The 27,452-nt window shown below is 37.6% G+C and overlaps 2 protein-coding genes across 2 annotated transcripts; both read left to right on the top strand.

Annotated features, from left to right (window-relative positions):
* Window positions 1-515: 515 nt before the first annotated feature.
* cmn (calymmin) lies at window positions 516-21,076 on the top strand. Its single transcript, XM_058062660.1, has 48 exons — window positions 516-929; window positions 2,868-2,921; window positions 2,994-3,047; window positions 3,118-3,177; window positions 3,246-3,290; window positions 3,437-3,472; window positions 3,544-3,591; window positions 3,674-3,724; window positions 4,609-4,653; window positions 4,728-4,784; window positions 4,866-4,910; window positions 6,061-6,105; window positions 6,200-6,256; window positions 6,340-6,408; window positions 7,564-7,644; window positions 7,718-7,768; window positions 7,849-7,869; window positions 7,934-7,981; window positions 8,061-8,111; window positions 8,175-8,228; window positions 8,313-8,384; window positions 8,463-8,507; window positions 8,575-8,988; window positions 11,750-11,803; window positions 12,635-12,685; window positions 12,818-12,862; window positions 12,935-12,985; window positions 13,061-13,108; window positions 13,403-13,462; window positions 13,540-13,578; window positions 13,652-13,696; window positions 14,081-14,119; window positions 14,230-14,277; window positions 14,362-14,427; window positions 14,992-15,057; window positions 15,147-15,194; window positions 15,272-15,319; window positions 16,497-16,538; window positions 16,604-16,666; window positions 16,745-16,822; window positions 16,885-16,944; window positions 17,460-17,531; window positions 17,599-17,655; window positions 17,771-17,833; window positions 17,904-17,945; window positions 18,841-19,071; window positions 20,508-20,564; window positions 20,649-21,076. Exons 1-48 carry the CDS (start codon window positions 863-865, stop codon window positions 20,651-20,653), a joined length of 3,048 nt encoding a protein of 1,015 aa, XP_057918643.1. The 5' UTR covers window positions 516-862; the 3' UTR covers window positions 20,654-21,076.
* Window positions 21,077-22,701: 1,625 nt separating this feature from the next.
* On the top strand, window positions 22,702-25,417 carry paqr4b (progestin and adipoQ receptor family member IVb). The gene is made up of 3 exons (XM_058061769.1): window positions 22,702-22,994; window positions 24,514-24,732; window positions 24,834-25,417. Exons 1-3 carry the CDS (start codon window positions 22,832-22,834, stop codon window positions 25,265-25,267), a joined length of 816 nt encoding a protein of 271 aa, XP_057917752.1. The 5' UTR covers window positions 22,702-22,831; the 3' UTR covers window positions 25,268-25,417.
* The last annotated feature ends 2,035 nt before the right edge of the window (window positions 25,418-27,452 follow it).

Genomic DNA, 27,452 nt, shown 5'->3' with positions numbered 1-27,452 from the left:
GCTTTTTATTGGATCAATGACAGAACACAAGACTGAAAGCAAAACAATTTGAGGCATTCTCTTGGGACTTTTTTTTTTTTTTTTACTTGCCTTAATAGATTTTAATAGATTTTACATTTACTGTACACCATTCAAGTGTTTTTTTTTTCTTCAGTGTTGTGCTTAAAATATGATTCTTGATTGAGTTAATGTACCAAAATGACTAACTATGAACATGTTAATGAAGCTCTTTAATTGATGTACCAAGTGATGGGAAGTTGCACAAGCTGGGTGTGCAGAAGCCAAGTATGTGAGAGGTCTGGGTGGACCTGGAGGTGAGACGTTAACCTCTCCTTGACCTCATAAGAGGAGGATTTGGACTTTGAGTGAGGAATCTAAGTTAAAGGTGAGATCTGTCCTTTTTTTCTTTTTCCCTTTTTTGAAGTTCCTTTTTAGCTTTTTTAAAACATGGAAGTTACCTAGTTGTTGTAAGTGCATGGAAACTCGGATCATGGTTTCCGTGGGTCATTGGTTTTTACTGGACACTCCAGTGATGTCATGTCTGATGTTCAATTCATCAAACCTTTTACAGAAAAGATGCTTAAGAGCTGCCCAAACATTCTCTCTTTGCTTCACCAACTTTCTCTCCAGTGTTAATGTGCTTTAATTGCCCAATTAGTCACTTTGTGTGTATGTTTGTCTGTGTGTTTACAACTCCGTTGTGGATTAAGTGGGTGATGGGTGGAAGACTGGACGGAGGGAGGGACGGACACCTGCAGCCGGAGTGTATAAGAGACCCTCACCATCAGGCGATGTTGGCCACTTCATCAACTCTTCATCCTTTTTTTTTTTTTTTTTGTAAATTATTTTTTTCAGGTCCGTCATGGAGGGACGCTTGCTGTTTCAGAGTGTGCTGATCTTGTGGTTGGTGCAATGTGTGCGCACTGGGGGTGAGTACAAAAAAATTAAACTAATATCACCTAACATATATACTTGGATCTCATGTTTGAATTGTGGTCAGTATGACCGGTGGGTCTATTGTGACTTAAAATGGCTTGGTGTAAGGAACTCTATACAAGTAGATGTCAAAATCTTCAAATGTTTTTAATAATTTTTATTTGTATAGCGCTTTTCAGAGTACTCAGAGACACTACAGTAGAGAAAAATAAATAAAAATAGAGTAAAAACAGAGTAAAAGATGCATTAAAATACAATATTCATACATTCAGAGCTAAAAAAAGTTAAGATAAAAAGTTAGACATTAAAAAACGGATTTAAACAGGTGGGTTTTGAGTTGTTTTTTGAACAAGCACGGAGTGAACTCAAAGTGCATTCATTTGAAATACCTGGAAATTCCCCCGCTTTTGTGGAAAATTTAATTTTGAATTTTTTCTAGTTTGAAGGGTGGAAAATCTCGTGGTTCTGATTTTATTGATGCATGTGGTTTAAGTATGGTTTTATGGTTTTCTATAATGGGCTAAAATAACCACTTGGGCCATTTTTAATTTTTTTTTAAAACAACTTTTTGATACTTTTTTTTAAGTACAGTATAGAAATAGGACATTTTACTTTAAGTTTTATTTATTTTTTAAAAGGTTTTTCCATCTCGTATCTTGTTACATTATACATGAGTGCCTATTGCTTAATATTCAGCTGATGATGTATTGACATTCAATTTGGCGCGCGCAGACCTCACAGCTAGGAGAACAGGGTTCAATTCCACCCTCGGCCATCTCTGTGTGGAGTTTGCATGTTCTCCCCGTGCATGCGTGGGTTTTCTCCGGGGACTCCGGTTTCCTCCCACATTCCAAAAACATGCTAGGTTAATTGGTGACTCCAAATTGTCCATAGGTATGAATGTGAGTGTGAATGGTTGTTTGTCTATATTTGCCCTGTGATTGGCTGACCACCAGTCCAGGGTGTACCCCGCCTCTCGCCCAAAAACGGGGGGGGATAGGCTCCAGCACCCCCCGCGACCCTCGTGAGGAAAAAGCGGTAGAAAATGAATGAATGTAGCAAGTACTGTATAGAAATAGGACATTTTACTTGTAAGTTTTTTTTAAATGTTTTATTCCATCTCTTGTATCTTGTTACATTATACATGAGTGCCTATTGCTTAATATTCAGCTGATGATGTATGTACTGACATTCAATTTGGTGTGATGACAAACTAGTTTCTTATTTTACATATGATGTAGGTATTTTTTGTATGTAAATTTTAATGATCTACTGATTTACATTCATCATTGTACTGTATTTCCATGAGTGGCGACGGGTTCGAACCCGTCCATGGCAGTTAGCGCTCCAAACCCTTGCTTCTGAATTTTTTTTTTTTGTTTTTTTTTTTTACATGTTGACATTCTGTCAAAAAGGATCAGTTCCTGTGCGCTTCATTCAGTCATTCATTCAAGCACACTTGTAGCGTGCACGAGTGGTGCACCCTCGTTGCAGGTGCCAACAGACAGGATGAGATAAATGTCTTTTCGAATGCTCTGGTATGCCTGTCAAATTTCAAACGATCCTGTTAACCTGAAATCTTAGCAACCGCCCCAGTGTTGTCCATGAGCCATATATTCTGTCCCCCCCCCCCTCCCATGCGGTCAGGCTGCATATACGGGAGAAATCAAAGGCAGTGGAGCTTGGGTGGCAGCAGGCGTCTAAATTTAACATGGTACTGTGAAGACGCCAAAGAATGGGATTTACTGCTTGTACACAGTCACTCCATTGACCATCCTTGGTTCAACACGGAATTTTAATCTATGGCCCAAAGTACCGCGACACGGCAATGGTCTATTTTGCATATATCTTTTGTACGCCATCTTTCCAATTCTGTGCTTCCAACTAATGCATTGTTTAAAATAATAATAATAATATGTAATGTGTTGAAGGTTATGGAGCTGGAGTATCAGGAGGCGCCAACGGCCAAGCACCGCATTTTAACGGTCAGTCACCATCTGTGCACATCAGATAGAAAGCACATTGTTTTATTTAAAGCTATAATGGCGTCATTTCAGGAAGGAGACCTCACAATGGCGGAGGGGTTAGAAGAATGCTGATGCCATCTAAAGGTTTAAGATTAACTGTCACAATTTTATTTTTTTTATTCAACACCAGACATGCATCACTCTTGTTTCTAAGGTGTAGGGTCACCAATGGGCGCACATAATGTATACGGTGTATACCCCAATAAAGGAGTTGGTGAGTCAATATGTCATTTAAGTGGTATTGCCCATAATTAATTTATTTTATTTTTTTTTACACTGAAGGCTATGGAGCAGCTGCCGGAATGGCCAATGGAGCAGGAAATAAAGGTCTCTACTGTCAATACTGTATATGGTTTTATGCTTATTTTATCACCTGCCCTTAGGGACTAAAAGTGGAAATTGGTCACTGGCTATAATTTTGCATATTAACATAAAAATATTTATCCTCTACAAATTCCTATCTTATTTTTAAGGCTATGCACCACCAAATGGCGCCGTGAGGGGTTCAGGTGAGAGACCTAAAGGTAGATATTTAGAAAAAATTATTCAAGCTTTCACTGATTATTTTAATTTTTTATAGGAGGAAATCCAGCAGCTTTACCTAATGGAAATGGCGCTAAATATAATGGTACCATGTCCGACTTCTGGTATAAATCAGTTCCTACAAGTTGTGGATTTATTGTAGTGAAACTTGAATACATTTGTTGCAGGATATGGCAGTCAAGCTGGCCCAACCAATCAACAGCCAATGAAAGGAAACGGTATGATTCTCATTCATCGTAAACATTTGTATAGTCTTTAATTGAACATATTTGCATTGGTTTAAGTATGGTTTTCTTTAATGGGCTAAAATAACCACTTGGGCCATTTTTTTACATTTGAATTTTTTTTAAATAACTTTTTGGTAGTTTTTTTTAAAGTACTGTATAGAAATAGGACATTTTACTTTATTTTTTTTTAAAAGGTTTTTCCATCTCTTGTATCTTGTTCCATTATGCATGAGTGCCTATTGCTTAATATTCAGCCGGTGATGTATATATTGACATTCAATTTGGTGTGATGACAAACTAGTTTTATTTTACATATGATGTAGCAAGTACTGTATAGAAATAGGACATTTTACTTGTAAGTTTTTATTTTTTTGAAAGGTAACGGTATGATTCTCATTCATCATAAACATTTGTATAGTCTTTAATTGAACCTATCTGCATTGGTTTAAGTATGGTTTTCTATAATGGGCTAAAATAACCACTTGGGCCATTTTTTTTTTTATTTAATTTTTTTTTTAAAACATAACTTTTTGATACTTTTTTAAAATACTGTATAGAAATAGGACATTTTACTTTAATTTTTTTTTTTGAAAGGTAATTGTATGATTCTCATTCATCAAACATTTGTATAGTCTTTAATTGAACCTATCTGCATTGGTTTAAGTATGGTTTTCTATAATGGGCTAAAATAACCACTTGGGACATTTTTTTTTAATTTAAATTAAAAAAAAAAAAACATAACTTTTTGATACTTTTTTAAAATACTGTATAGAAATAGGACATTTTACTTTTTTTTTTTTTTTTGAAAGGTAATGGTATGATTCTCATTCATCAAACATTTGTATAGTCTTTAATTGAACATATTTGCATTGCAGGCTATGGAGCTCATGCTGGTGCCTTTGGTGGACATGGGAACAAAGGCAATATAACACTTTTTTTTCCCCCATATGATTACTCTACTAGTAGTCATTGAACGCTTGGTGTCTTTACACAGGTTACGGAGGTGCTGCTGCTGGAACCAACCGCAATGCAAACAAAGGCCCATTGAATGGTATATTTACAGGTTTTATGCAGTTATTGTTGTGTGGGGATATTTCACAGCCAGGTAATAAACATAATGTTTTATTTTTAGGTTATGGTGCCGGTGCTCTTGGTGGAAATGGAGCTAAACCAAATGGTGAGTGACTACTGATGTTGTCTTCTGAGTATATGATATACTGCATTTTAGATGAAAGAAAAATGATCCAACGCTGTGTACAAATAATGTGATTCTATAGTTGGTTGTTGCAGACATTTTAACATTATTTTCTTTTTTTTATTTATTTAAATTTTTTTACATTATTTTCAAATATGTAAAACGACCCATCATATTCCCAAGTGCGCTCTAAGGTAGTTGTTTAGACATAGGCCAAAAGACTTGCTGAATGGACATCTTTTTGAGGGATCAACATTTTTACCATCCATTTAAATAGATGGATGATTTTTTATGCTGCAAAACAATAATTACAATACAATATGTACAATTTGTACAATTACAATATGACAACATTGAACACTTTTTTTGGGGGGGTCCCGTCCAGCTATTGGGGCAGATAATATTTTTGATCTAAATGCCCTTACATGCTAAACAGATTAGCTCTCTCAGGAAAGGTATAAGCTACAACTTCCCTGTACTATGAAATTTTATCTGCTGTTTGATGTATTTAAGTGCATTTGGAGCGGAGCAAGAAGAAACACAAACAAGAGGAGGAGAAACTGGGTGGGGGGCGGAGTGGGGAGAAGACAGTACAAACAACAACAGTGACAAACAGGACTGCATCAGTTAAATGTCAATGATGGCTAAGGGTAACAATGGAGATATCACTGAATTGAAACAATGAAGACCTGAACCATGATAGTAAACAGAATTACAACCATGCAGTTGGAATTCATTCATTCATTCATTTTCTACCGCTTTTCCTCACGAGGGTCGCGGGGGGTGCTGGAGCCTATCCCAGCTGTCTTCAGGCGTAAGGCGGGGTACACCCTAGACTGGTCGCCAGCCAATCACAGGGCACATATAGACAAACAACCATTCACACTCACATTCATACCTATGGACAATTTGGAGTCACCAATTAACCTAGCATGTTTTTGGAATGTGGGAGGAAACCGGAGTACCCGGAGAAAACCCACGCATGCACGGGGAGAACATGCAAACTCCACACAGAGATGGCCGAGGGTGGAATTGAACCCTGGTCTCCTAGCTGTGAGGTCTGTGCGCTAACCCCTAGACCACCGTGCCGCCGCAGTTGGAATTAACACTTCCAAATTCTCCTTTTTGCTAGGACACGGAGCACCAAACGGTGTACTGAATGGAGCTGGAAACAATGGTAATCACGACAAAAGCCAACTTGTGACCTGTGTATTCCCATATGTGCTAATGCAGTTCCTTTTTTTTTTAATCTTTTCCATCATATTTTACAGTCATGGGGAGCCTTGGAAGTAGACTTAAAGGATATAGTCGACCATACTATGGAGCAGGTAAATTGAACCACACTCTTGTTGGGTAAACGCAATTCAAAACTAACTTGGTTTTATGTGTGCATTTGTTTGACAAAAACAAGGTCTTGGTGCAGGGATGGGAGCCTCCCAAGGTCAGGGCGTGCCTCAGTTGGCAAGGAACCAGGGCAAGGGTAAATTGACACTTTACCTAATACGCTAATACATCTGGAATCGTGTCTTTATTCGCTCTTCCAACGCATGCAAATATCGTTATGTGGGGCAATCATTGGCCTTTGATGCTGCAATGACTTAGACTACATTGTAACAGGTAACAGCAGAAAGGACACGCACCAGCAAATACAAATAGACGGTGTGGACATTGAAAGGGTGAATGAAAATACATTTCAATAGATGAAATAGATGAAATATGAACGGGAAACCTCATATATACAACATAAGGTGGCCAGAAATATATCAATATTGAACAAAGCAAAATTTGTTCTCAATCAGAAATCACTCCACACTCTTTATTGCTCTCTGGATCTACCATATCTTACTTATTGTGTGGAAATATGGGCTAATAACTATAAAAGCAATCTTCACTCGCTAAATGTACTGCAAAAAAGGTCAGTAAGGATAATTCATAATGCCGCCTACAGAGAACATACTAACTCCTTATTTCTAAAATCACAAATACTTCAACTTGCTGATATAGTTCATCTTCAAACAGCTAAAATAATGCATAAGGCTAAAAATAAGCAATTAGCTAAAAATGTCATCCAATACTTCTCTACAAGAGAGGAGAAATATGATCTCAGGGAAGAAGTACATTTGAAACACTTCTATGCTAGGACTACGTTAAAAAGCCATAGCATTTCAGTATGTGGAATCAAACTATGGAATGGATTGAGTAAGACCCTCAAACAATGCACAACGATGAACCAATTCAAGAAACAATACAAGCAGTTGATGTTTGCTAAATACAAGGATGAAGAGTCTTGAACCAGTCATGATGTGCTATATATATATATCACTATATTGACACTTACTATGGTACCCATTATGGCATTGGATGCTCATATCACCTCGTACTTCGGTACGTGACAAAAAATTAAAAAAAATTAAGAAAAAAAAACCTTAAACTATATTAGGAAAGCAGGAAGTGAACAAATGTAACAGTTACTGATTGTAAAAGTACCAGATGGAGGGGTAGGATTTAATAAGCTTTGCTTCTTCCTACTCCTTTTGGACATGTGGAACTGTGAACTGATTATGGGATGCATTCAATTGTAATCTGATGCATGTTCAAATGAAATTAAACCATTACCATTACATTGTATCTTAAGGTTACAACAGTGGTCACGGCAGTGCTCGTATGGGTCTGGGACCTCGGTATGGAAATGGTGGTATGAAAGGACCCAAACAAGGTTGGCCCTAAAAAAAAAAACGCACCACTATTAAGCTATAAATCAACTGTCTGACACCGAATTAAATCTTTAGGATACGGCGCTGCAGGAGATGTGCACAACGGACAACGTGGTTCCCCAAGTGGTAAGCCATTAAATTGTGCTGGTGTACCTAATGTCATGAGTGTTACTATGAGTAACATGCTGTCATTGTCTGTTTTCTAGGATATGCTGCAAACAGAGGAGGTACTAATACATCATGTAGTAGTCACAATTTACCAGTAAATGCAATCTTTGGGACTATTTTAAGGTTATGGAAATGGAGCTGTTCCTCATGGCTATGGAGGCACCCCCAATGGTACTGGATTATATATTTTATCTCCAATATTGTCGCTGCATAACCATGCACCTAAACAAATGTTTATTTTTGATTCAAGGCTTTGGAGCTGGTGCTGGTGGCGTTAAAGGATATGGATCCAAACCCAATGGTACCCCCGGTTATATACGCCTGTAAATACGCAGTGCGGTGATAACATCTATGCTTTTGACAGGCTCTAGATTCGGAAATGCTGCAGCACTTGGAGGATCTGGAAGTAAACTCAATGGTGCATTTCTATATATCTATATTCATAAAGGATGTACCACATTGTTTTATGTACACATTCTAATCAATATAAACCACTATGTAGGATATGGAGGACTTGGTGCAGGCTCAATGCCTCAGCACACCAAAGGAGTTGGAGCTGTTTCACCTGGACAAGGTTGGATTCTTTATTTTTTTTGTGCTCTTGTAATATCGAAACTGGACTAAATCTGAATTTGGCTCCATTATATTCCAGGCTACGGTGGTTCTGGCACACAATTAGCTAAAGCAGCTAACTCTGGTAAGTGTGCATGCATGCCGTCTCCTGTATCCAGACTGTACATAAAATAATATTGTTTGGTTCTCAGGTTATGGCCAGATGCCGTATGGAAAGGCTCCAAATGGAGAAGGTCTGAAAGGGGATGTTCTGTCACCCCAGCAACCAAGCTCAGCATCACAGGAGGGTACCCCTCAACGACCGATCATAGGTGGCGATATGCTTCCTGGGCCTGCGCCCACAAGTGGCGGCCTCGTTCTGGTGACCCAAGACCAGTACCGAAGATTGCCCTCACCAGTGCCGCAAGGGAAAAGCTACAAGCAGCCGTTGCCTCAGGGTATTCCAGAGCAGGTGCCCGTGTTCCCTCAGCACAGAGAGTCGAAGCTAGAAGGGGAACCCGCTCCTGGATCAGCGTTCCTTGGTCCGCAAGACAAGCGCCTGAAAGCTGGCGCACCAACAGGGGGTTACGTCCTGGCAGGAGAGACGCCTGCAGCACTTCCTCAAGGTACGTACCTCAGTCTACTTCCTGGTTGCTGATTCTAAAAGGGGGGCATCTACAGCAGGGGTCACCAACCTTTTTGAGGCCGAGGGCTATGGAGGACTACATGACCCGTTTGCGGTGAACTTCCAAAATGACAAAACTGCACTGCATCAATTTTTAGTAATCAGAACAAAAGGAATAGTAGTACAGTAAATCGGAAATTCGCTCACAACGGACAGATAAAAAAGAACCGATTTTTCTGTAATGCATTTCCAATAAAAATTCATTGCATATATCGGATTTTTTATAACGGATTTCGCCTATTTCGGACAAAATCTCCAGTCCCGTTCCAATGCATTTCCATTAAATTTCCCTCGCATATATCGGATGGCCGCATTGTGGCGCTCCGATTCGCCGAATCGTGACAGGCCGCTATACGACGTCATTTGCAGCGTTTGCAGCGTTGCCTGCGCGTCCAGGTACATTGGAAACATAGTCAAGGAAGTGCCTTTTTATAACGGATAAAATCCGATTTACGCATATACCGGATATAAATCCGATATATGCGTAAAACGGATATTTTCCGGTATACGCATATAACGGATTTCGCTTATATCGGACAAAACCAGTGGGAACAATTGAATCCGATATATCCGAGGTTTACTGTAGTAACACTATGTGAAGCGACTGCTCACATACCAATGTTAATTATTTTCCACAATAATGGTAACAAACATATTTTTTAACAAGAAACATTTATGTGCTCACATACCACTTTCTGTGATTTTTTTTTTCCACCTGCCTAGTGAAAAAAAAGTCCTTTGTTTGTCCAAAGCTGCCTTTAACAAACGGGCCTTTTCCGTCCTTAATGCGCTGCCGAGTGGGTAGCTCGCATTGAAGCTTTCGTGACAAGTTTTCAAGTGTCTCTCCACATTGTGCCGCTTTGGTATTGCAACAGTCGCCCCGCAAATAAGACACATTTTCAAAAAATTCTTCCTCCCAATCACTGTGGAAAATGTAAGTCCTTTTTCGCTTTTCTGCCATGTTTTGGGGGGCTGAACTGCAAAAGTAAGCTAACTCATCACCGCTGCACTACAGTATATCCCTCCATGCAAATGGTTCACTAACTTTTTTTTTTTACAATCGTGTACCTCCATATATACAACATAAGGTGGCCAGAAATATTTCAATATTGAACAAAGTAAAACTCTGCCGCCTACAGAGAACATACTAACTCCTTATTTCTAAAATCACAAATACTTCAACTTGCTGATATAGTTCATCTTCAAACGGCTAAAATAAGGCATAAGGCTAAAAATAACCAATTAGCTAAAAATGTCATCCAATACTTCTCTACAAGAGAGGAGAAATATGATCTCAGGGAAGAAGTACATTTGAAACACTTCTATGCTAGGACTACGTTAAAAAGCCATAGCATTTCAGTATGTGGAATCAAACTATGGAATGGATTGAGTAAGACCCTCAAACAATGCACAACGATGAGCCAATTCAAGAAACAATACAAGCAGTTGATGTTTGCTAAATACAAGGATGAAGAGTCTTGAACCAGTCATGATATGCTATATATATATCATTTTTCTTCAAAATACGCAAAGAAAAATTCTTCCTCCCAATCACTGTGGAAAATGTAAGTCCTTTGCCATGTTTTTGGGGGCTAAACTGCACGAGTAAGCTAACTCCTCATCATCGTTGCACTATATCAGAAAAGCAGTGAGTGGACGCGTGCGCACACCTGAAATTTGACTTGAGGTAAGAGTTCGTTATAAAATATTTTATGTTTTAATTTTTAATGTTATAAGACGATTTTAAAAAATACATTAATGTAAGCAATTCTGATTAAAAATTTTAACTATTTTTTTTACAATCGTGTACAGTTTCAGTTATTTGGCTTGAAGCCATGTACTTCCTGCTCCTGCACACTTAATCATTAAACTTTTTTCATCTTAAAATATGAAACAGAATTGAATTTAAAAATAATTCCGGATAAAATTTGTGTTTTGCTTTGTCACATTTTGATTGGATTGGAAATATACTGTAAATGAAAATTTTTTTTTTCCATATAACGGACACGGCAATGAACAACTCCATGCTGTCTCCTTTCTGCTCTGTTGTCCTTCCGCCGTGACGTGTTCAGGCACATTTTGAATTTTAGGCACAGTTTTATTATTTTTATTCAGGCATTCCATTATCACAACTGGTGTACCCCGGATTTACATGCACCCCACTAGGCTCTATGCCACTCATCAAGTTGGGAAGCACAAAGCTCCAAATCTGCTCCAATGTTGAATGGTCTCTAGGTTTGATGCCTGAACAAAAACGTGCAGAGACAGATCCTATGTTTAGGTTGGCAACAACTGTCAAGGGGGTGTGCTGTTCCAGCTACAAGTTCTGAGAACATTGCTTTTTCCTGAAGGAACACCAGTTCACACACTCCTGGAAGAGGAAGTCAAGAATCTGGAGCCTGAGGCAAGACCTGACAAGCTCGGGTTGAAAGGTGTCCCTTCAGGGGAAATTGGGTCAATTGGTAAACAAAATAGATCCTTAATAGATGTGCTGTAGTGCATGTTGGTATGTTCACTTGTGTGGTATTTGTTGCATTTAACGTCCAATACCATATGTTAATACACTTTCATTTGTTTGGATCTTCACCTCGGTGTGCATGGAGTGCAACTCAAGTGTTTCCATAGTAAAACATATTTACCATGTTGTATAAATGCAATGTTGGACTATTGAAGCTCTAATTTATTATTCCTCTCAATTTTAGAGAATGGAGGAGTTTTAAACGCTAAGGGGCAAGGAGCCAAAGCAACCAAACCTGGTAAGTCACTGTCGATGCACTACACTAATGATGGGATGTCAAAAAAATCCAAATTGTCCCTTTTTAATTTATGTAAATGGTAGCTAGATTAACTAGGATGCATTAAAATGATGAAGTGAAATTGGATAAGTTCCAGCAGCACCCCAGGTTTTCTCATGGAAGAGTGTTCTACAGTACATTCATTCATTTTCTACCACTTTTCCTCACGCGGTTCGCGGGGGTGCTGGAGCCTATCCCAGCTGTCTTTGGCGAGAGGCGGGGTACACCCTGGACTGGTCGCCAGCCAGAAAAAAATGCTTTATAAAGAGGAACATGAGTGAAAAAGGAATGGTTTACTTTTCTGACAGACTTTCCATCCAGCACAAAAAGCAGCTGAGATGTACCCAACTGACCCAAATCCAAAGAAATACAGCTGGAATAGATGCAGATTCTGGAAGCTCTTGAAAGTTTTCTGTTGGTTGTGTGTAGCTGCTCTATAGGAGTCCACAGATCATTCATTTTCTACCGCTTTTCCTCACGAGGGTCGCTGGGGGGTGCTGGAGCCTATCCTAGCTGTCTTTGGGCGAGAGGCGGGGTACACCCTGGACTGGTGGCCAGCCAATCACAGGGCACATATAGACAAACAACCATTCACACTCACATTCATACCTATGGACAATTTGGAGTCTCCAATTAACCTAGCATGTTTTTGGAATGTGGGAGGAAACCGGAGTACCCAGGGATTAAACTCGGGTCTCGTAGCTGGTTCCACAGTACAATGGTTGGGAATCACTGCTTTAGAATATGGTCAGTCAGATAATATGCAATATTATAAATGCCTCTATGTTCTAGACTGTGGCCCCGGAGGTGCAGGTGGGCAATGGATGAAAATACCTAGACCAGGTAAAATACAAATATTTAATCATTACCATGTGACCATACTAAAATGTTGGCATATGAGTATAGATGAAATTTTTAATTACCATTTACGTATGTCTGATTTTTAATTGTAATATCCCTCCCCCCCAATTTAAGGCTATAATGCAGGGGCTGGAGCATCAGCAGGCTCGCACACCAAAGGTATGAATTCTACAAACACTTTAAAAAAAATTTTTTTATTCTTGGGTTCTCATCTCAAATGTTTGCTCTCAGGTTTGGGAGCAGGAGCTGGTGTTGCAAACAGATTTGGTGCTAATCCCAATGGTAAGTCAACCAAGTCTACTGCTCAGTCTTTGCAAATTACAAATGCTGCGTATTTAATTTGCTATGTATTTAAAGGTTATGGCGCAGGAGGCTATACTGGTCCTAGAAATGGATATGGCGCTGGTAATTATTTTCCAACTGACACGTACACTAAAGTATCAGGGGTGCAACAATGCACAAAATTCACTGTTCAGTTTGTGACCCCTCTGTAGAATATGTATTTGTATCTTCAATGCAAATAGATTGCACTCCTATAAAGTACAGGCTTACTGTAAAGCCTGCTTATGCTTTCCACAACGTCCATGCGGCTCCTTGAGGACAGATGACGTCATTTTCGCACCCACTACTCGAGGGGGCGTGTGCGTGAAAATGACATTTGTCCACACAGACCCTAAAAACAATTGTTAATACCATCAGGTTACAGACAAGGAGCTTACCTTGGTGGAACTGGCTATGGAGAAGGAAACTCTTACGCAGGTGAGCATTCACCCATACACCACTATATACTATACAGGTAATGCACATGTTAATAATGAGCCCTATTGTATTTACAGGAAATGCAGGTTATAGTGATGGTGTCAATTCCAAAGCAGGTAGGTTTAAGTGCTTATCTTTTTATGTGAACATGGTTGTACCTCACTGAGGTGGTTGCTGTTTATTTTGCAGGCTTTCCGAAGGCATATGGTGCTGGTGTACAGCCCAGCTATGCTAGTAAGCAACATAATGATCCTCTTAACGACCTTTTTAATTTGTCTTGATTTATTTAACGTCAAGATTGAACGCAGAGTTCATACATGGTAAGTCAAGGTTCTTCAGCTAGCAGCTCATGAACTCCTATACTGATAAGATAAAAAATGAGGTTCGGCAGTAGTCCAAAGTCATCAGGAGCGCTTCGTAGTGTGACCAGTTACAGCGGAGTGGGCAGCAAGAGACAGGTTGTGGGTGGAATAAATGAAAACAAAGTTTTGGAAATCCAAGGAAATACAGCTGGTGCTTCAATTCTGGAAGATCTAGAAAGCGTTCCGTGCGTGTTATCCTGTGTAGCTCATCTACAGGAGTCCACAACTTAATACAAAAATGTTGGAACGTCTCCAGGTCTTGGCCAAGGTGTTCCTACAGCAGATGCAAAATCAGGTATGGCAAAACGGCAAGTTAAGACCTCACTGAGTGAGCAATTAAGTTTGGCACAGAACTGGAATTTTTGGGTGTTCCACTTTTTTTTTTTTTTTTCCCCCCCCCTGTAGGTGGTGGCATGCAGGTTCCTTACGCTGGTGCCACAGCTGGACTAGATGGTAAGATTTTATTATGGGGTTAAATTTGAACATGGAGCATATGGAGACGTGTGTTTTATGTATTTTATTTTTGTAATACTTAAGGAGCGAGTCATCCACAGCCACAATCAGCTGGTCTTGGTGCTAATGGAAAGCAAGGCCTCATTCATGGTATGTAATGGTAATGGTTTTATTTCATTTGAACATGCATCAGATTACAATTGAATGCATCACATAATCAGTTCACAGTTCCACATGTCCAAAAGGAGTAGGAAGAAGCAAAGCTTATTAAATCCTACCCCTCCATCTGGTACTTTTACAATCAGTAATTGTTATGTTTGTTCACTTCCTGCTTTCCTAATATCGTTTAAGGTTTTTTTTTTATTGTTTTTTAATTTTGTATTTATTTATTTAATTACTTTCCCAATATAGTTTAAGGTTTTTGTTTTTTCAATTTTCTTTGTTTTTTAATATTTTGTCACATACCGAAGTACGAGGTGATATGACCATACAATGACATAATGGGTACCATAGTAAGTATATATATATATATATATATATATATATATATATTATATTATAGCGCACATCATGACTGGTTCAAGACTCTTCATCCTTGTTATATGTATATTTAGCAAACAACTGCTTGTATTGTTTCTTGAATTGGCTCATCGTTGTGCATTATGTATAATGAATATTTTTTTATATTACATTTCCCATCCTCTATATTGTCAGGAATGGATGGCTTACCTTATGGTGGTCAGACTGGGATGGGTACAGAGAAAGCAAACGCCAAGTATGGTGAGTTTGGTTGCACTTTTTTTCTCTCTCCCTCACACGTGCGATCAATAAAAAATCAGGTCTTCCATCTTTTGTGTCGTCCTGATCAGGCATTGGTGGACTGCAGTTTGGTAGCAACCCCTTGGTAGGAAATTATGGTATGTTTGACGGTCTTAAATTTTCACTATACTGTATTTATTTTTGGTCCTGAAACATTTGTCTTTTTGTCATGCAGGCTATGACATCTATGGGCCTGCTGCTGATGTAAAGGCTGGAAAACATGGTACTTTTTTTTTTTTGGTAGAAATAATGCTCAGATTGACACCTATAAGCTCTTGTATTCTCTCAGGTGTACCTTGAAGGAAAACTGTACTTTTTTGGGGGGGGATTGGCTTTCCTAGAAGTCTCCAGATTCATTCATTTTCTACCGCTTGTCCTCACGCGGGTTGCGGGGCTGGAGCCTATCCCAGCTGTCTTCGGGCGAGAGGCGGGGTACACCCTGGACTGGTGGCCAGCCAATCACAGGGCACATATAGACAAACAACCATTCACACTCACATTCATACCTATGGACAATTTGGAGTCGCCTATTAACCTAGCATGTTTTTGGAATGTGGGGAGGAAACCGGAGAAAATCCTACACATGCACGGGGAGAACATGCAAACTCCACACAGAGATGGCAGAGGGCGGAATTGAACTCGGGTCTCCCCACTGTGAGGCCTGCGTGCTAACCACTCGTTTGCCTTGCAGCCCAGGCTTATTTTTTACATTTATTCACTCCTTATTGCTATTTATGTTACCGTCCTCAAGGTTTTGCGCAGTTGCCTTGTGTCCATCGGTTGGGAACATTGAAGTGAATACACACACACTGTTTAGGCACATGTCGCATTCACTGACACTCAGAAATCGCTAAACTAACACAAAACTGCTAGGAGCTCGCTCATTCATTCATTCATTTTCTACCGCTTATCCTCACGAGGGTCGCAGTGCGTGATGGAGCCTATCCCAGCTGTCTTCGGGCGAGAGGCGGGGTACACCCCGGACTGGTGGCCAGCCAATCACAGGGCACATATAGACAAACAACCATTCACACTCACATTCATGTTTTTGGAATGTGAGAGGAAAACACCCTGTAAAACAGGGTGAGATCCACCCCGGTGGTATATTTTTTTTTTTTATGTACAGAAAAGGGAAATATGCATAAGGATTGTGGATGGTTTAAAAAAAAAGTGCAGTTTTCCTTTTTAAGTTGTGCCCTGTGATGTGATCCTGTGATTGCATTCCCAACAACTGCTGCGGCAAAGTGCTGGGAAATGATCCCATTTCCCTTAGTTGGTCTGAAAATGAATACCAAATGTGCTTTTGTTCATCAATCTATGCTACAACGAAGCATAAGGTAACTATTTACATCAAAGTATGAGGACATAAACAGGAAAATCCATATTTTCTGTAATTGTAGGTGGTGCCGGTATGGGTGGGCTTCCAGCAGCAGGACAATATGGTCAGTGACGCACCAGCTAGACAATATACATAAGTGGGATGGTATTGAACGTCTGTTTTGCTCAGGATATGGCGGCTTTCCCAACCTCCTTGGTTTTAGCACTAATGGAAAAATGGCTGGCAAGTATGGTAAGTGTTTGTTTTTTGTGTTGACATACATAATAATTTTAATGTAATTTTTGTCCCGGGGGGCTATTATTTATGCAGGTTATGGAAGAATGCCCCATGAAGCTCAGCCAGTCAGATTTGGGCCTCAGGTCAAGTCTCCCAGCACTGGCAATTATGGTAACTAAACCTCGACTGTGTGAATGTAAAAACATTCTGAGTTGTCTTACGGTTTCATTCAGGTCCAGTTGGCTCAACATATCAGTCAGGACCTCTTGGATTTGCACCAAGTGTGAATTACGGTAAGATCCGCCAACCAGGACACCTGATATGGATTATATCAGATATCATCATTGGTCACATAACAGTAAAACATACGTACTAGGGTTGGGTAATATTTTTTCCAAAAGCTATGCTAGCATTATCATCAAACTAGCTAGGAAAGATTTTCAACACCTCAGTAAAACATGCGTACTATGGTTGGGTGATATTTTTCCTAAAAGCTATGCTAGCATTATCAAACTAGCTAAGAATGATTTTCAACACCTCAGTAAAACATACATACTAGGGTTGGGTGATATTTTTTTCTAAAAGCTATGCTAGCATTATCATCAAACTAGCTAGGAAAGATTTTCAACACCTCAGTAAAACATACATACTAGGGTTGGGTAATATTTTTTTCTAAAAGCTATGCTAGCATTATCATCAAATTGGCTATGAAAGATTTTCAACACCTCAGTAAAACATACGTACTAGGGTTGGGTTTCTCGTAAAGCGTCTTTGAGTACTCTAACTTAACTTATTTGTGTTTACCAAGATGGCAGTGATGGTTCCTATGTGCCACAAGGTGTTGGACTTGGCGTGGAAGGAAAGCCTGCTGAGAAATACGGTGTGTTTCAATTTCTATGATTTATCGTGATTTATTTCTACATAAATTTTACATTTTTTTTTAACAGATAACCAAGGAGCCCCCCTGAGCCAGGCTCTTGAATCGGCGTCTGAAAGCAAAACAGGTACTATGCAGTACATCATGTATTTAACTTAAAATTATTATTTTTTTATTTTATTTATTTATTCCGTATTATTTTTTTCCTTATTACTGATTCTGGTTTATTGAACTCCTCTCAGTGGAAGGTGTTCCAACGTTGTCACGAGCAGGCGAAGGCGAGGGGTTGGCAAATAATAAATTTGGTAGGTGACCAACTTTTTTTTTTTTTTTTGCTCAGTGTAGTGGGGTAATGCTTTCATGGTTTAATTCCAGAAAATGTGGGCTACATAAGTGGAAGCAAACTGCAGCCTGAAGGTAAAACCAGTCATGATGTGCTATATATATATCACTATATTGACACTTACTATGGTACCATTATGTCATTGGATGCTCATATCACCTCGTACTTTGGTGCGTGATAAAAAATAAATAAATAATAAAAATAAAAATTATTTTAAAAAATAATAAAAATTAATAAAATACATACATTTTTATTTATAATAATTTTTAAATACAAAAATGAAAAAAAAAACTTGACTTATATTAGGAAAGCAGGAAGTGAACAAATGTAACAGTACCAGATGGAGGGGTAGGATTTAATAAGCTTTGCTTCTTCCTACTCCTTTTGGACATGTGGAACTGTGAACTGATTATGGGATGCATTCAATTGTAATCCGATGCATGTTCAAATGAAATTAAACCATTACCATTACATATACAGTACGAGAGCTGACCTTCTGACGTACTGAATGGCTAGCTGTGGTCCTACCGAGGACCGCTTAGTTGCCCCTCAAGTTGTCTGGTGCAAACCCAAGTCTGCCCTGAACAGTGCCTGGACTAAACATTACATTATGAGGGAAAGAGGGAATTTACAACAGTTTTTATTATCATTCATAGCAGCAATGCTATAGTTCGGTCTGCTTGGTTTCGGGACAAAAACAAAAAAAACCTTAAACTATATTAGGAAAGCAGGAAGTGAACAAATGTAACAGTTACTGATTGTAAAAGTACCAGATGGAGGGGTAGGATTTAATAAGCTTTGCTTCTTCCTACTCCTTTTGGACATGTGGAACTGTGAACTGATTATGTGATGCATTCAATTGTAATCTGATGCATGTTCAAATGAAATAAAACCATTACCATTCCAAAACCACAACAAGGAAGTGATGTAGTAATGAGAAACAAACTTGCTTCCCTTTTCTCTCCAAAGTTGTCTCACTACCTGCGGCGCCCACTCCCAGTTCCGCCGTGGACTCTTCTCTCACGCCTGGTGGAACAGATGACCTTTCCTCCGATCTCACGGGCGCCGGCGGCCTCATTTATGATTCCACAGGCGCCGGACACAATCAGGCACGGGAGTCGGAGCAGCCGGATGAAGCGGAGCAGCTGCCACGTCAGATCCACATCCAGCAGCACCTCAAACTGCATTTTCACCCTCAAGGCAAGTATTAGTAGTTGCACACATAATGGTGTACGTGGCTAATTAAAAGGGAGGGGTCGAGTGTATTCACCTAGGCACATCATTATGTACTGGATTTACAAGAACCCCGACTTCAACATCCCATTGAATGGAAGAATACACAAAATCTTTATGGTAATGGTTTTATTTCATTTGAACATGCATCAGATTACAATTGAATGCATCCCATAATCAGTTCACAGTTCCACATGTCCAAAAGGAGTAGGAAGAAGCAAAGCTTATTAAATCCTACCCCTCCATCTGGTACTTTTACAATCACTAACTGTTACATTTGTTCACTTCCTGCTTTCCTAATTGTATTTTATTTTTAAATATATTTGTCACTTACCGAAGTACAAGGTGACTTATCTTTACTAAAAGTTGTTAGTATTAAGTCATTACCAAAGTACTCACGCTCGAGGGTTCAATTTACAATCAGTAACTAACATTTGTTCACTTCCTGCTTTCCTAATAGTTTGTTTTTTTGTTTATTTTTAATTAAAAAAAAATTAATAGATTTTTTTATTTAAAATTTTAAATGTTTAATTTTTTATTTAAAATTTTTATTTTTTAAATTTTTAGTCACGTACCAAAGTATGAGGTGATTGTTGTAATTTTGTAATTTTTTGTAATTTTTATTTTTTATTGAAAAAATATATATATGCATATAAAATATAAAAATAAAATAAATTATACAAATAAAATAAAATTTAAAATAAATACAATTAAAAATAGAATAAATAAAAAATAAAATAAAATTTAAAAAATGAAATAAAAATAAAATTTAATTAAAACTCTATTAGGAAAGCAGGAAGTGAACAAATGTATCAGTTACTGATTCACTTCCTGCTTTCCTAATTTTATTTTATGTTTTTTTTTTTTTTTTTTTTTGATGGTTCGCAAAGGGCCAAGGTTGTTGGACTTGACCAAAACCCTGTCGCATCTTCAGTTTAACAAATATGTCCTGACGGGCTACCGTCCGATGTCCACTGCTCAGGAGTGTCTCCAGAGCCTGTTTTATTAATTTTTATTTATTTAAAAACAAAAATATTTTTTTTATTTGTACGAGGTGATATGAGCATCCAATGACATAATGGGTACCATAGTAAGTGTCAATATAGTGATATATATATAGCACATCATGACTGGTTCAAGACTCTTCATCCTTGTATTTAGCAAACATCAACTGCTTGTATTGTTTCTTGAATTGGCTCATCGTTGTGCATTGTTTGAGGGTCTTACTCAATCCATTCCGTAGTTTGATTCCACATACTTTATAATTCTGTATTATGTGACTAATGCATGCATCGTCTACAAAAACATAGGCAAATGCTTGTCAGTCGAGTGTACATTTTGCTACTTTACGAATCCTAGGAAAATAACCATCTTTTCCATAACTTATTTACTTTTGTCTTCAGGGTCCAAAAATGCTAATCACGATTTGAATGGCTTCTTTGGGAACAGTGGCTACAAGGGTAAGAACACACGAGGCACACGAGACATACAAATTTATGATTTTGCTCATCGTTGTACTTTTTTTTTTTTTCTGTTCCACACAGGTTAATGACTCCTTCCTCTGTCATTGTATGTTTTCATCACTTTGTTGTATATTGAATCTAATCCCCATCAGTCTTTTAACGTTTTAGACATTTCATGTTTGTATTATATGTACAGTAATCCCTTGTTTATCGCTGTTAGTTGGTTCCGCAGCCGACCGCAGTAAATTAATTCCTGCAAAGTAGTTTAAACTGAATATTTTCACAGTAGGAACATAGGAAACATCTGACTTCCTGAATAAGATCTTTACCATTAGAGCCCCCATACATGAAATAACACCCCTATAGTCCTTTTTTAATTACCAAATATATTAGATGCAAGCAATTTAAGACTTGTGCTTGCGTTTCAATAAATGACGTGTTATGATGACTTACTGTATTGTTGTGAGATAAAATATTATAAAATAAACTGCTGTCGTTGGCGATAGTCACCTAGTGTTTAGTTTATTTCATTTGGAACATTTGTATGCTAAATTTAGGTCAAGACGCATTTGCTTAATATGCATTTTTATGGACAAATAGGCCCTAGTTGACCACAAAACAGCGATCATTAAAATTTTGGACTGAGGGCTGTATACAGTTTAATGCACCCTGTAACTTCAGTCTATCCTGCACTTACATATACATGTCTACACTGAAAAAAAATATTTTGGATCAACTTAAAAAAAATACTGTAATTTGTTACACCTAAATTAATTTTTTCTCATTAAATTTTATGTGGTTGAAACCATACATTTTTATTCATTTTGAATATATTTTTTACCTTATGACAAAAACTGCATTCATACAAAGTAAAAATATAATTCATAACAAAGACTAAACAACTTTTATCCTTGGTTACAACTCAATTTTTCATTTTGGAAAAAACAATTTTTACTATTACATAAGTATAGATTTTACTTTGTTAAACTAATTGAATTGCTGTAATTTGTTCCATGCATTTTTTAAGTTTTCTCAAATTAAATTTCTGATGCTGTACAAAGTATAATTTTAATTATACCTTTGTCAGACAGACAGAATACTTAATATTAATATTAATGCTTTTGGGATTCCCTCAGGGAAATTGGCATCTCCACGGCTCCATGTATCGCACTGTTTAAAGTAAATAAATAATAATAATAATAAAAGTAGATAGTGTAAAAGAATATAAGAAAGCCTATCCTGCACTTACATATACATGTCTACACTGAAAAAAATATTTTGAATCAACTTTTTAAAATTACTGTAATTTGTTCCACCTAAATGTATGTTTTTCTCAAATTAAATTTTATGACGTGGTTGAAACCATACATTTTTATTTATTTTGAATACATGTTTGACCTTAAGACAAACTGCATTCATACAAAAATATAATTCATAACAAAAACTGAACAATTTTTATCCTTTGTTACAACTTTTTACAATTACAAGTATAGATATTACTTTGTTATAAAGTAATTGAATTGCTGTAATTTGTTACATGCATTTTTTTTTAGTTTTCTCAAATTAAAGTTCTGATGCCGTACAAAGTATAATTTGAATTATACCTTTGTCAGACAGACAGAATACTTAATATTAATATTAATCCCTTTGGGATTCCCTGAGGGAAAATGGCATCTCCACTGCTCCATGTATAGCACTGTTTAAAGTAAATAAATAATAATAATAAAAGTAGCTAAAGTGTAAAATAATAAAATAAAATATAAATAAATAAAATAAAATTGATAAATAAAATAAAATATTAATACATAAAATAAAATATTAATAAATATAATATAAATATAAAAAAAACTACTAATGTGCAACTTGTTTTGCATAGGAAAATGCCTACTGGTGGAAAGCACGCTAATGTACCGCATTTGATGGACTAAAGTCACACTGCAACTCCATTCTGAAACACACACATCAGTTATAATACAATTTGAGACGGTGTGATGGATTTATTTGCTAAGACGCCAGTCGGATGCGGTAGTGCGCATGGCAGTTTTCCAGGATTACCGCAGCTTTATCCTTAAGAGTAAGAAGGGCGTGCTGATTGGTCGGACTGCAAGCATGCCACTCAACCAGTTGAGCTACAGGTTGCTTGTTTCCTGCGGCAGTTACCTGGGGAGGGATGGCTGACGGTTGCGGAGGTCTCCGCCCGCCTCACTGTGGTACTCTGTGGCCTTTCTTAGGATGTTGAACTCGGCCACTATTATTTTTTTAGGATGATTAGCAAAGGGCCGAGGTTGTTGGACTTGACCAAAACCCCGTCGCATCTTCAGTTTAACAAATATGTCCTGACGGGCTACCGTCCGATGTCCACTGCTCAGGAGTGTCTCCAGAGCCTGTTTTACATGCACAATGAACTGGGAAACATCTACACTCATGGTAAGGAACTTTTTCTTTGTAAACATGCATACATTTTTTTTTTCTTTCCCAACTTGCTGCACATGCCCGCTTGTACTCTCACTTGTGGCCATTTTGAAAGCTGACTTGATAGAGCTGTGTAATGAGGATATGGGGTATTAGCCGTAATCCTCCCTGGGAATCCCTGTCCTGGAAATATCCTGCTGTTAATTGGGTCTTTATCAGCTGACTGAGTGGCTTCATGTTTTATAATGCAATGCTAATTTGGAGAAATTTCTACATCTAACATCTAACTACACAATCAGCAAAAATAGGGGATGCAATTTAATGTGTTTTTTAAAGAGTGCTCAGTTTTAGCAATCCATTTGCTTTTCTGGGTTGCAGCAAGTAATGTTAAGGTACCAAGCATCCCAACATTTGTAAGCCCCTGAATGCATCGTTTTCATGCTCTATTAGTAAGGATAATTCATAATACCGCCTACAGAGAACATACTAACTCATTTCTAAAATCACAAATACTTCAACTTGCTGATATAGTTCATCTTCAATATCACCTCGTACTTTGGTACGCGACTAAAAATTTAAAAAAAATTAAAATAAAAATTTAAAATAAAACATTTAAAATAATAATAAATAATAATATATAATAATAATAATAATAATAAATAATAAAATTTTAAATACAAACAATTAAATCAATTAAATTTTTTTAATTAAAAATAAAAAAAAACAAAAACTAAAACTATATTAGGAAAGCAGGAAGTGAACAAATAACAAAACAGTTACTGATTGTAAATTGAACCCTCGAGTGTGAGTACTTTGGTAATGACTTAATACTAACAACTTTTAGTAAAGATAAGTCACCTCGTACTTCGGTATGTGACAAATTGTAAAATTTAAAAATAAAAATTAAAAAAAATTACAACAATCACCTCGTACTTCGATACGTGACTAAAAATTAAAAAATAAAAATTCAAAATAAAAATAATTTTAAATAAAAACAATTTTTTTTAATCAAAAAATAAAAAACAAAAAAACAAACTATATTAGGAAAGCAGGAAGTGAACAAATATAACAGTTACTGATTGTAAATTGAACCTTCGAGCGCGAGTACTTTGGTAATGACTTAATACTAACAACTTTTAGTAAAGATAAGTCACCTCGTACTTAAATATGTGACAAAAATACATTTTAAAAAATTCCAAAATTTAAAAAACTATTAGGAAAGCAGAAAGTGAACAAATGTAACAGTTACTGATTGTAAAAGTACCAGATGGAGGGGTAGGATTTAATAAGCTTTGCTTCTTCCTACTCCTTTTGGACATGTGGAACTGTGAACTGATTATGTGATGCATTCAATTGTAATCTGATGCATGTTCAAATGAAATAAAACCATTACCATTTTCTCCCTCACCATCCCTTAAGTTAATTAGTTCTAACACTCTTACTACAAGGAATGAAAAGGGTATTAACTCATGTGTGCCGTCTTGGTTCCAATGCAATCCAAACAAATGATCACCAATCTTCTGAACTTCTCCAGGTATCCCCTTCTTCCTCTTCCTGGTACTGCTACCCTTCAGCATCCCATGGAGAGATGTTGACAGTATCTGGATTGGTGTGGTCCACTACCTGGCCTGCTTAAGTCCCACTGTGGGTTCTGTGGTGTACCACGTGTTCATGAATCATGTGGGTGGGGAGCACGTGTATGACGCCTTGCTGTCGCTGGACATGTTTGGGGTCTGCTTGGTGAACAGTTTAGGTAAGTGGGGGGGGGTTAATCTTGGTTAATCTTAATGGACCTCAAATATGATGGATCATGTGATTTCTCCCAGCCAATTATGAAACTGTTTTTATCATTAGGTGCTCTTCCAATCATCCACATCACGCTCCTCTGCTTCCCGACCGTACGGCAGGTCGCCATGTTGACCTACGTCTTCCTGTCAGCCTACAGCATCTACTGCGCCACCACCGCCCGCACAAATATCCTGCGTCTGCGGGCCTTCGTGTGGCAGGTCCTGTTCCGTTTCAGCCTCTTCCTGTTCCGGGTCTACGGCAGTGGAGTGGGCAGCCCCAACTCTCTGAGGCTCTTTGTCATCATGGACACTCTAGCTGTCCTGGGGGGTCTAGTCAATGTAATCCAGATACCCGAACGCTTCAGTCCAGGTCTGTTTGACAACTGGGGGAACAGCCACCAGATAATGCATGTCATGGTTATTTGTGGCATCGTTTACCTGCACTGGGGGACTCTGGAGGATCTGACCTGGGTTAAGAACTACCAGTGTCCTACTCAGTGAACCTGTTTTTAGCATTAAATGAATTGATGGAGACTATTTATTAAAATGCACTTTGCCCTGGTGGCAAAAAGGGACAACTTAGTGTTAAATCTGCGTGACCATGTTTAAGTTTTATTTTGAATAGCATAAATAATATATTTTTACATCTAATTCCAGTGTGGTATTGGCTTATTTTACACTTCTTAAACACATTTGACTTCCCCAAAATTAATTCCTCACAATTTCCATAACATGCATATTAGGTCCTGAGAAAGCAAATGATTGCTACAACATAAAACTGTTTTATTACACACACACAAAATGGGTGCAACAATACGTGGATCTGCATTGAGCTATGGTAATGGTTTAACATGCATCAGATTACAATTGAATGCATCACAATCAGTTCACAATTCCACATGTCCAAAAGGAGTAGGAAGAAGCAAAGCTTATTAAATCCTACCCCTCCATCTGGTACTTTCACAATCAGTAACTGTTACATTTGTTCACTTCCTGCTTTCCTAATATATATTTTTTATTTTTAAATTATTTTTTTAATTTATTTTTGTCACGTACCGAAGTACGAGGTGACTTATCTTTACTAAATGTTGTTAGTATTAAGTCATTACCAAAGTACTCATGCTCAAGGGTTCAATTTACTATCAGTAACGGTTACATTTGTTCACTTCCTGCTTTCCTAAGTTTGTTTTTAAATGTTTTTATTTATTTATTTATTTTTTGTCACATATCAAAGTACGAGGTGACTTATCTCTACTAAAAGTTGTTAGTATTAAGTCATTACCAAAGTACTCACTCTCGAGTGTTCAATTTACAATCAGTAACGGTTACATTTGTTCACTTCCTGCTTTCCTAAGTTTGTTTTTTTAATTTTTTTTTTAAATTTTTGATTTATTTTTGTCACATATCGAAGTACGAGGTGACTTATCTTTACTAAAAGTTGTTAGTATTAAGTCATTACCAAAGTACTCGCTCTTGAGGGTTCAATTTACAATCAGTAACTGTTACATTTGTTCACTTCCTGCTTTCCTGATATAGTTTAGTTTAATTTAATTTAGTTTGGTTTAGTTTTATTTTGTTTTAATTTATATTTATTTTTTTTTTATTTATTTATTTATTCATTCATTTTCTTTTCATCGCCCCGGTATCGAACAATACTCAACTTCGCTCTGTGCCGAAAGCTCAGTGTATCTGCAATTGACTACTCTGGCTTAGGTCGCATTGTCAAGCAGAGCCACTGAGCTCCGCCTCCTACCGTCATAGCCACGTGCAATGTACCTCATTAAAACATGGCTAATACCTTTCCTGATGTTGCTCAACCACAATTCTTTAGATTTGGTGTTTGGGGGCAGTTTTGGATTAAATGTTGCTCATGAGCAAGGTGGATTAAAAAGAAAAAAAAATGTCCCAAGCGTCACACAATGCTAAACTCCGTCGGTGGAAATGCATCAAACTCGACAACGTATTTACGCTGAAAACACCTGGAAATGGACAAAAATAAACTATACCGGGGTCATTTAGACAGCCTTTAACACCGACCGAGCGATAGCTACTTTTAACCACCTGTCTTGTAATGTACCCCCAGACAATGGATATGGTGTAGCATTCATTTTGTAAGTTTTTAATGCTTTACAATTACTCCGCTACTAAGAACGCACCACTTGGATCTTCATCTGATTAATTAATTTTTATATTACATGGTGCGTGTTTGGGTCTTGCTTAAGGTTCTTGTTGTATGCAGCAGAACTGTACTTTTAAGGTGAAAAATATGGGGTAATAACTATAAAAGCAAACCGTTGGACTTCCTGAATAACATTTTTACCATTAAAGCCCCCATACATGAAATAACATCCCTATAGTCCCTTTTTATTACCTAATATATTAGATGCAAGCAATTTAAGACTTGTGTTTGCATTTCAATAAATGACAGGAAATGTGTCATGATGACTTACTGTATTGTTGTGAGATAAAATATTATAAAATAAACTGCTGTCGTTGGCGATGAAGTCTGATGCGTGGTACTAGTGACACCTCGTGTTTAGTTTATTTCATTTGGAACATTTGGATGCTAAATTTAGGCCAAGACACATTTGCTTAATATGCATTTTTTTGGACTAGGAAAGCAGGAAGTGAACAAATTAACAGTTACTGATTGTAAGATTTGTAAGCCCCTGAATGCATCGTCTTC

The sequence above is a fragment of the Doryrhamphus excisus genome, chromosome 22 (genome assembly GCF_030265055.1).
Source record: "Doryrhamphus excisus isolate RoL2022-K1 chromosome 22, RoL_Dexc_1.0, whole genome shotgun sequence".
NCBI lineage: Eukaryota > Metazoa > Chordata > Actinopteri > Syngnathiformes > Syngnathidae > Doryrhamphus > Doryrhamphus excisus.
The sequence above is the reverse complement of the archived record's forward strand: the minus strand, read 5'-3'. Positions and strand labels throughout refer to the sequence as shown.

Coding starts and splice junctions, on each gene's coding strand:
- paqr4b (XM_058061769.1), top strand. CDS start 22,832: ATGATTAGCAAAGGGCCGAGGTTGTTGGACTTGACCAAAACCCCGTCG. Junction 22,995..24,513: donor GGGAAACATCTACACTCATG/GTAAGGAACTTT, acceptor GAACTTCTCCAG/GTATCCCCTTCTTCCTCTTC. Junction 24,733..24,833: donor CTGCTTGGTGAACAGTTTAG/GTAAGTGGGGGG, acceptor TTTTATCATTAG/GTGCTCTTCCAATCATCCAC.
- cmn (XM_058062660.1), top strand. CDS start 863: ATGGAGGGACGCTTGCTGTTTCAGAGTGTGCTGATCTTGTGGTTGGTG. Junction 7,769..7,848: donor ACAACGTGGTTCCCCAAGTG/GTAAGCCATTAA, acceptor TCTGTTTTCTAG/GATATGCTGCAAACAGAGGA. Junction 16,945..17,459: donor TGCACCAAGTGTGAATTACG/GTAAGATCCGCC, acceptor GTGTTTACCAAG/ATGGCAGTGATGGTTCCTAT.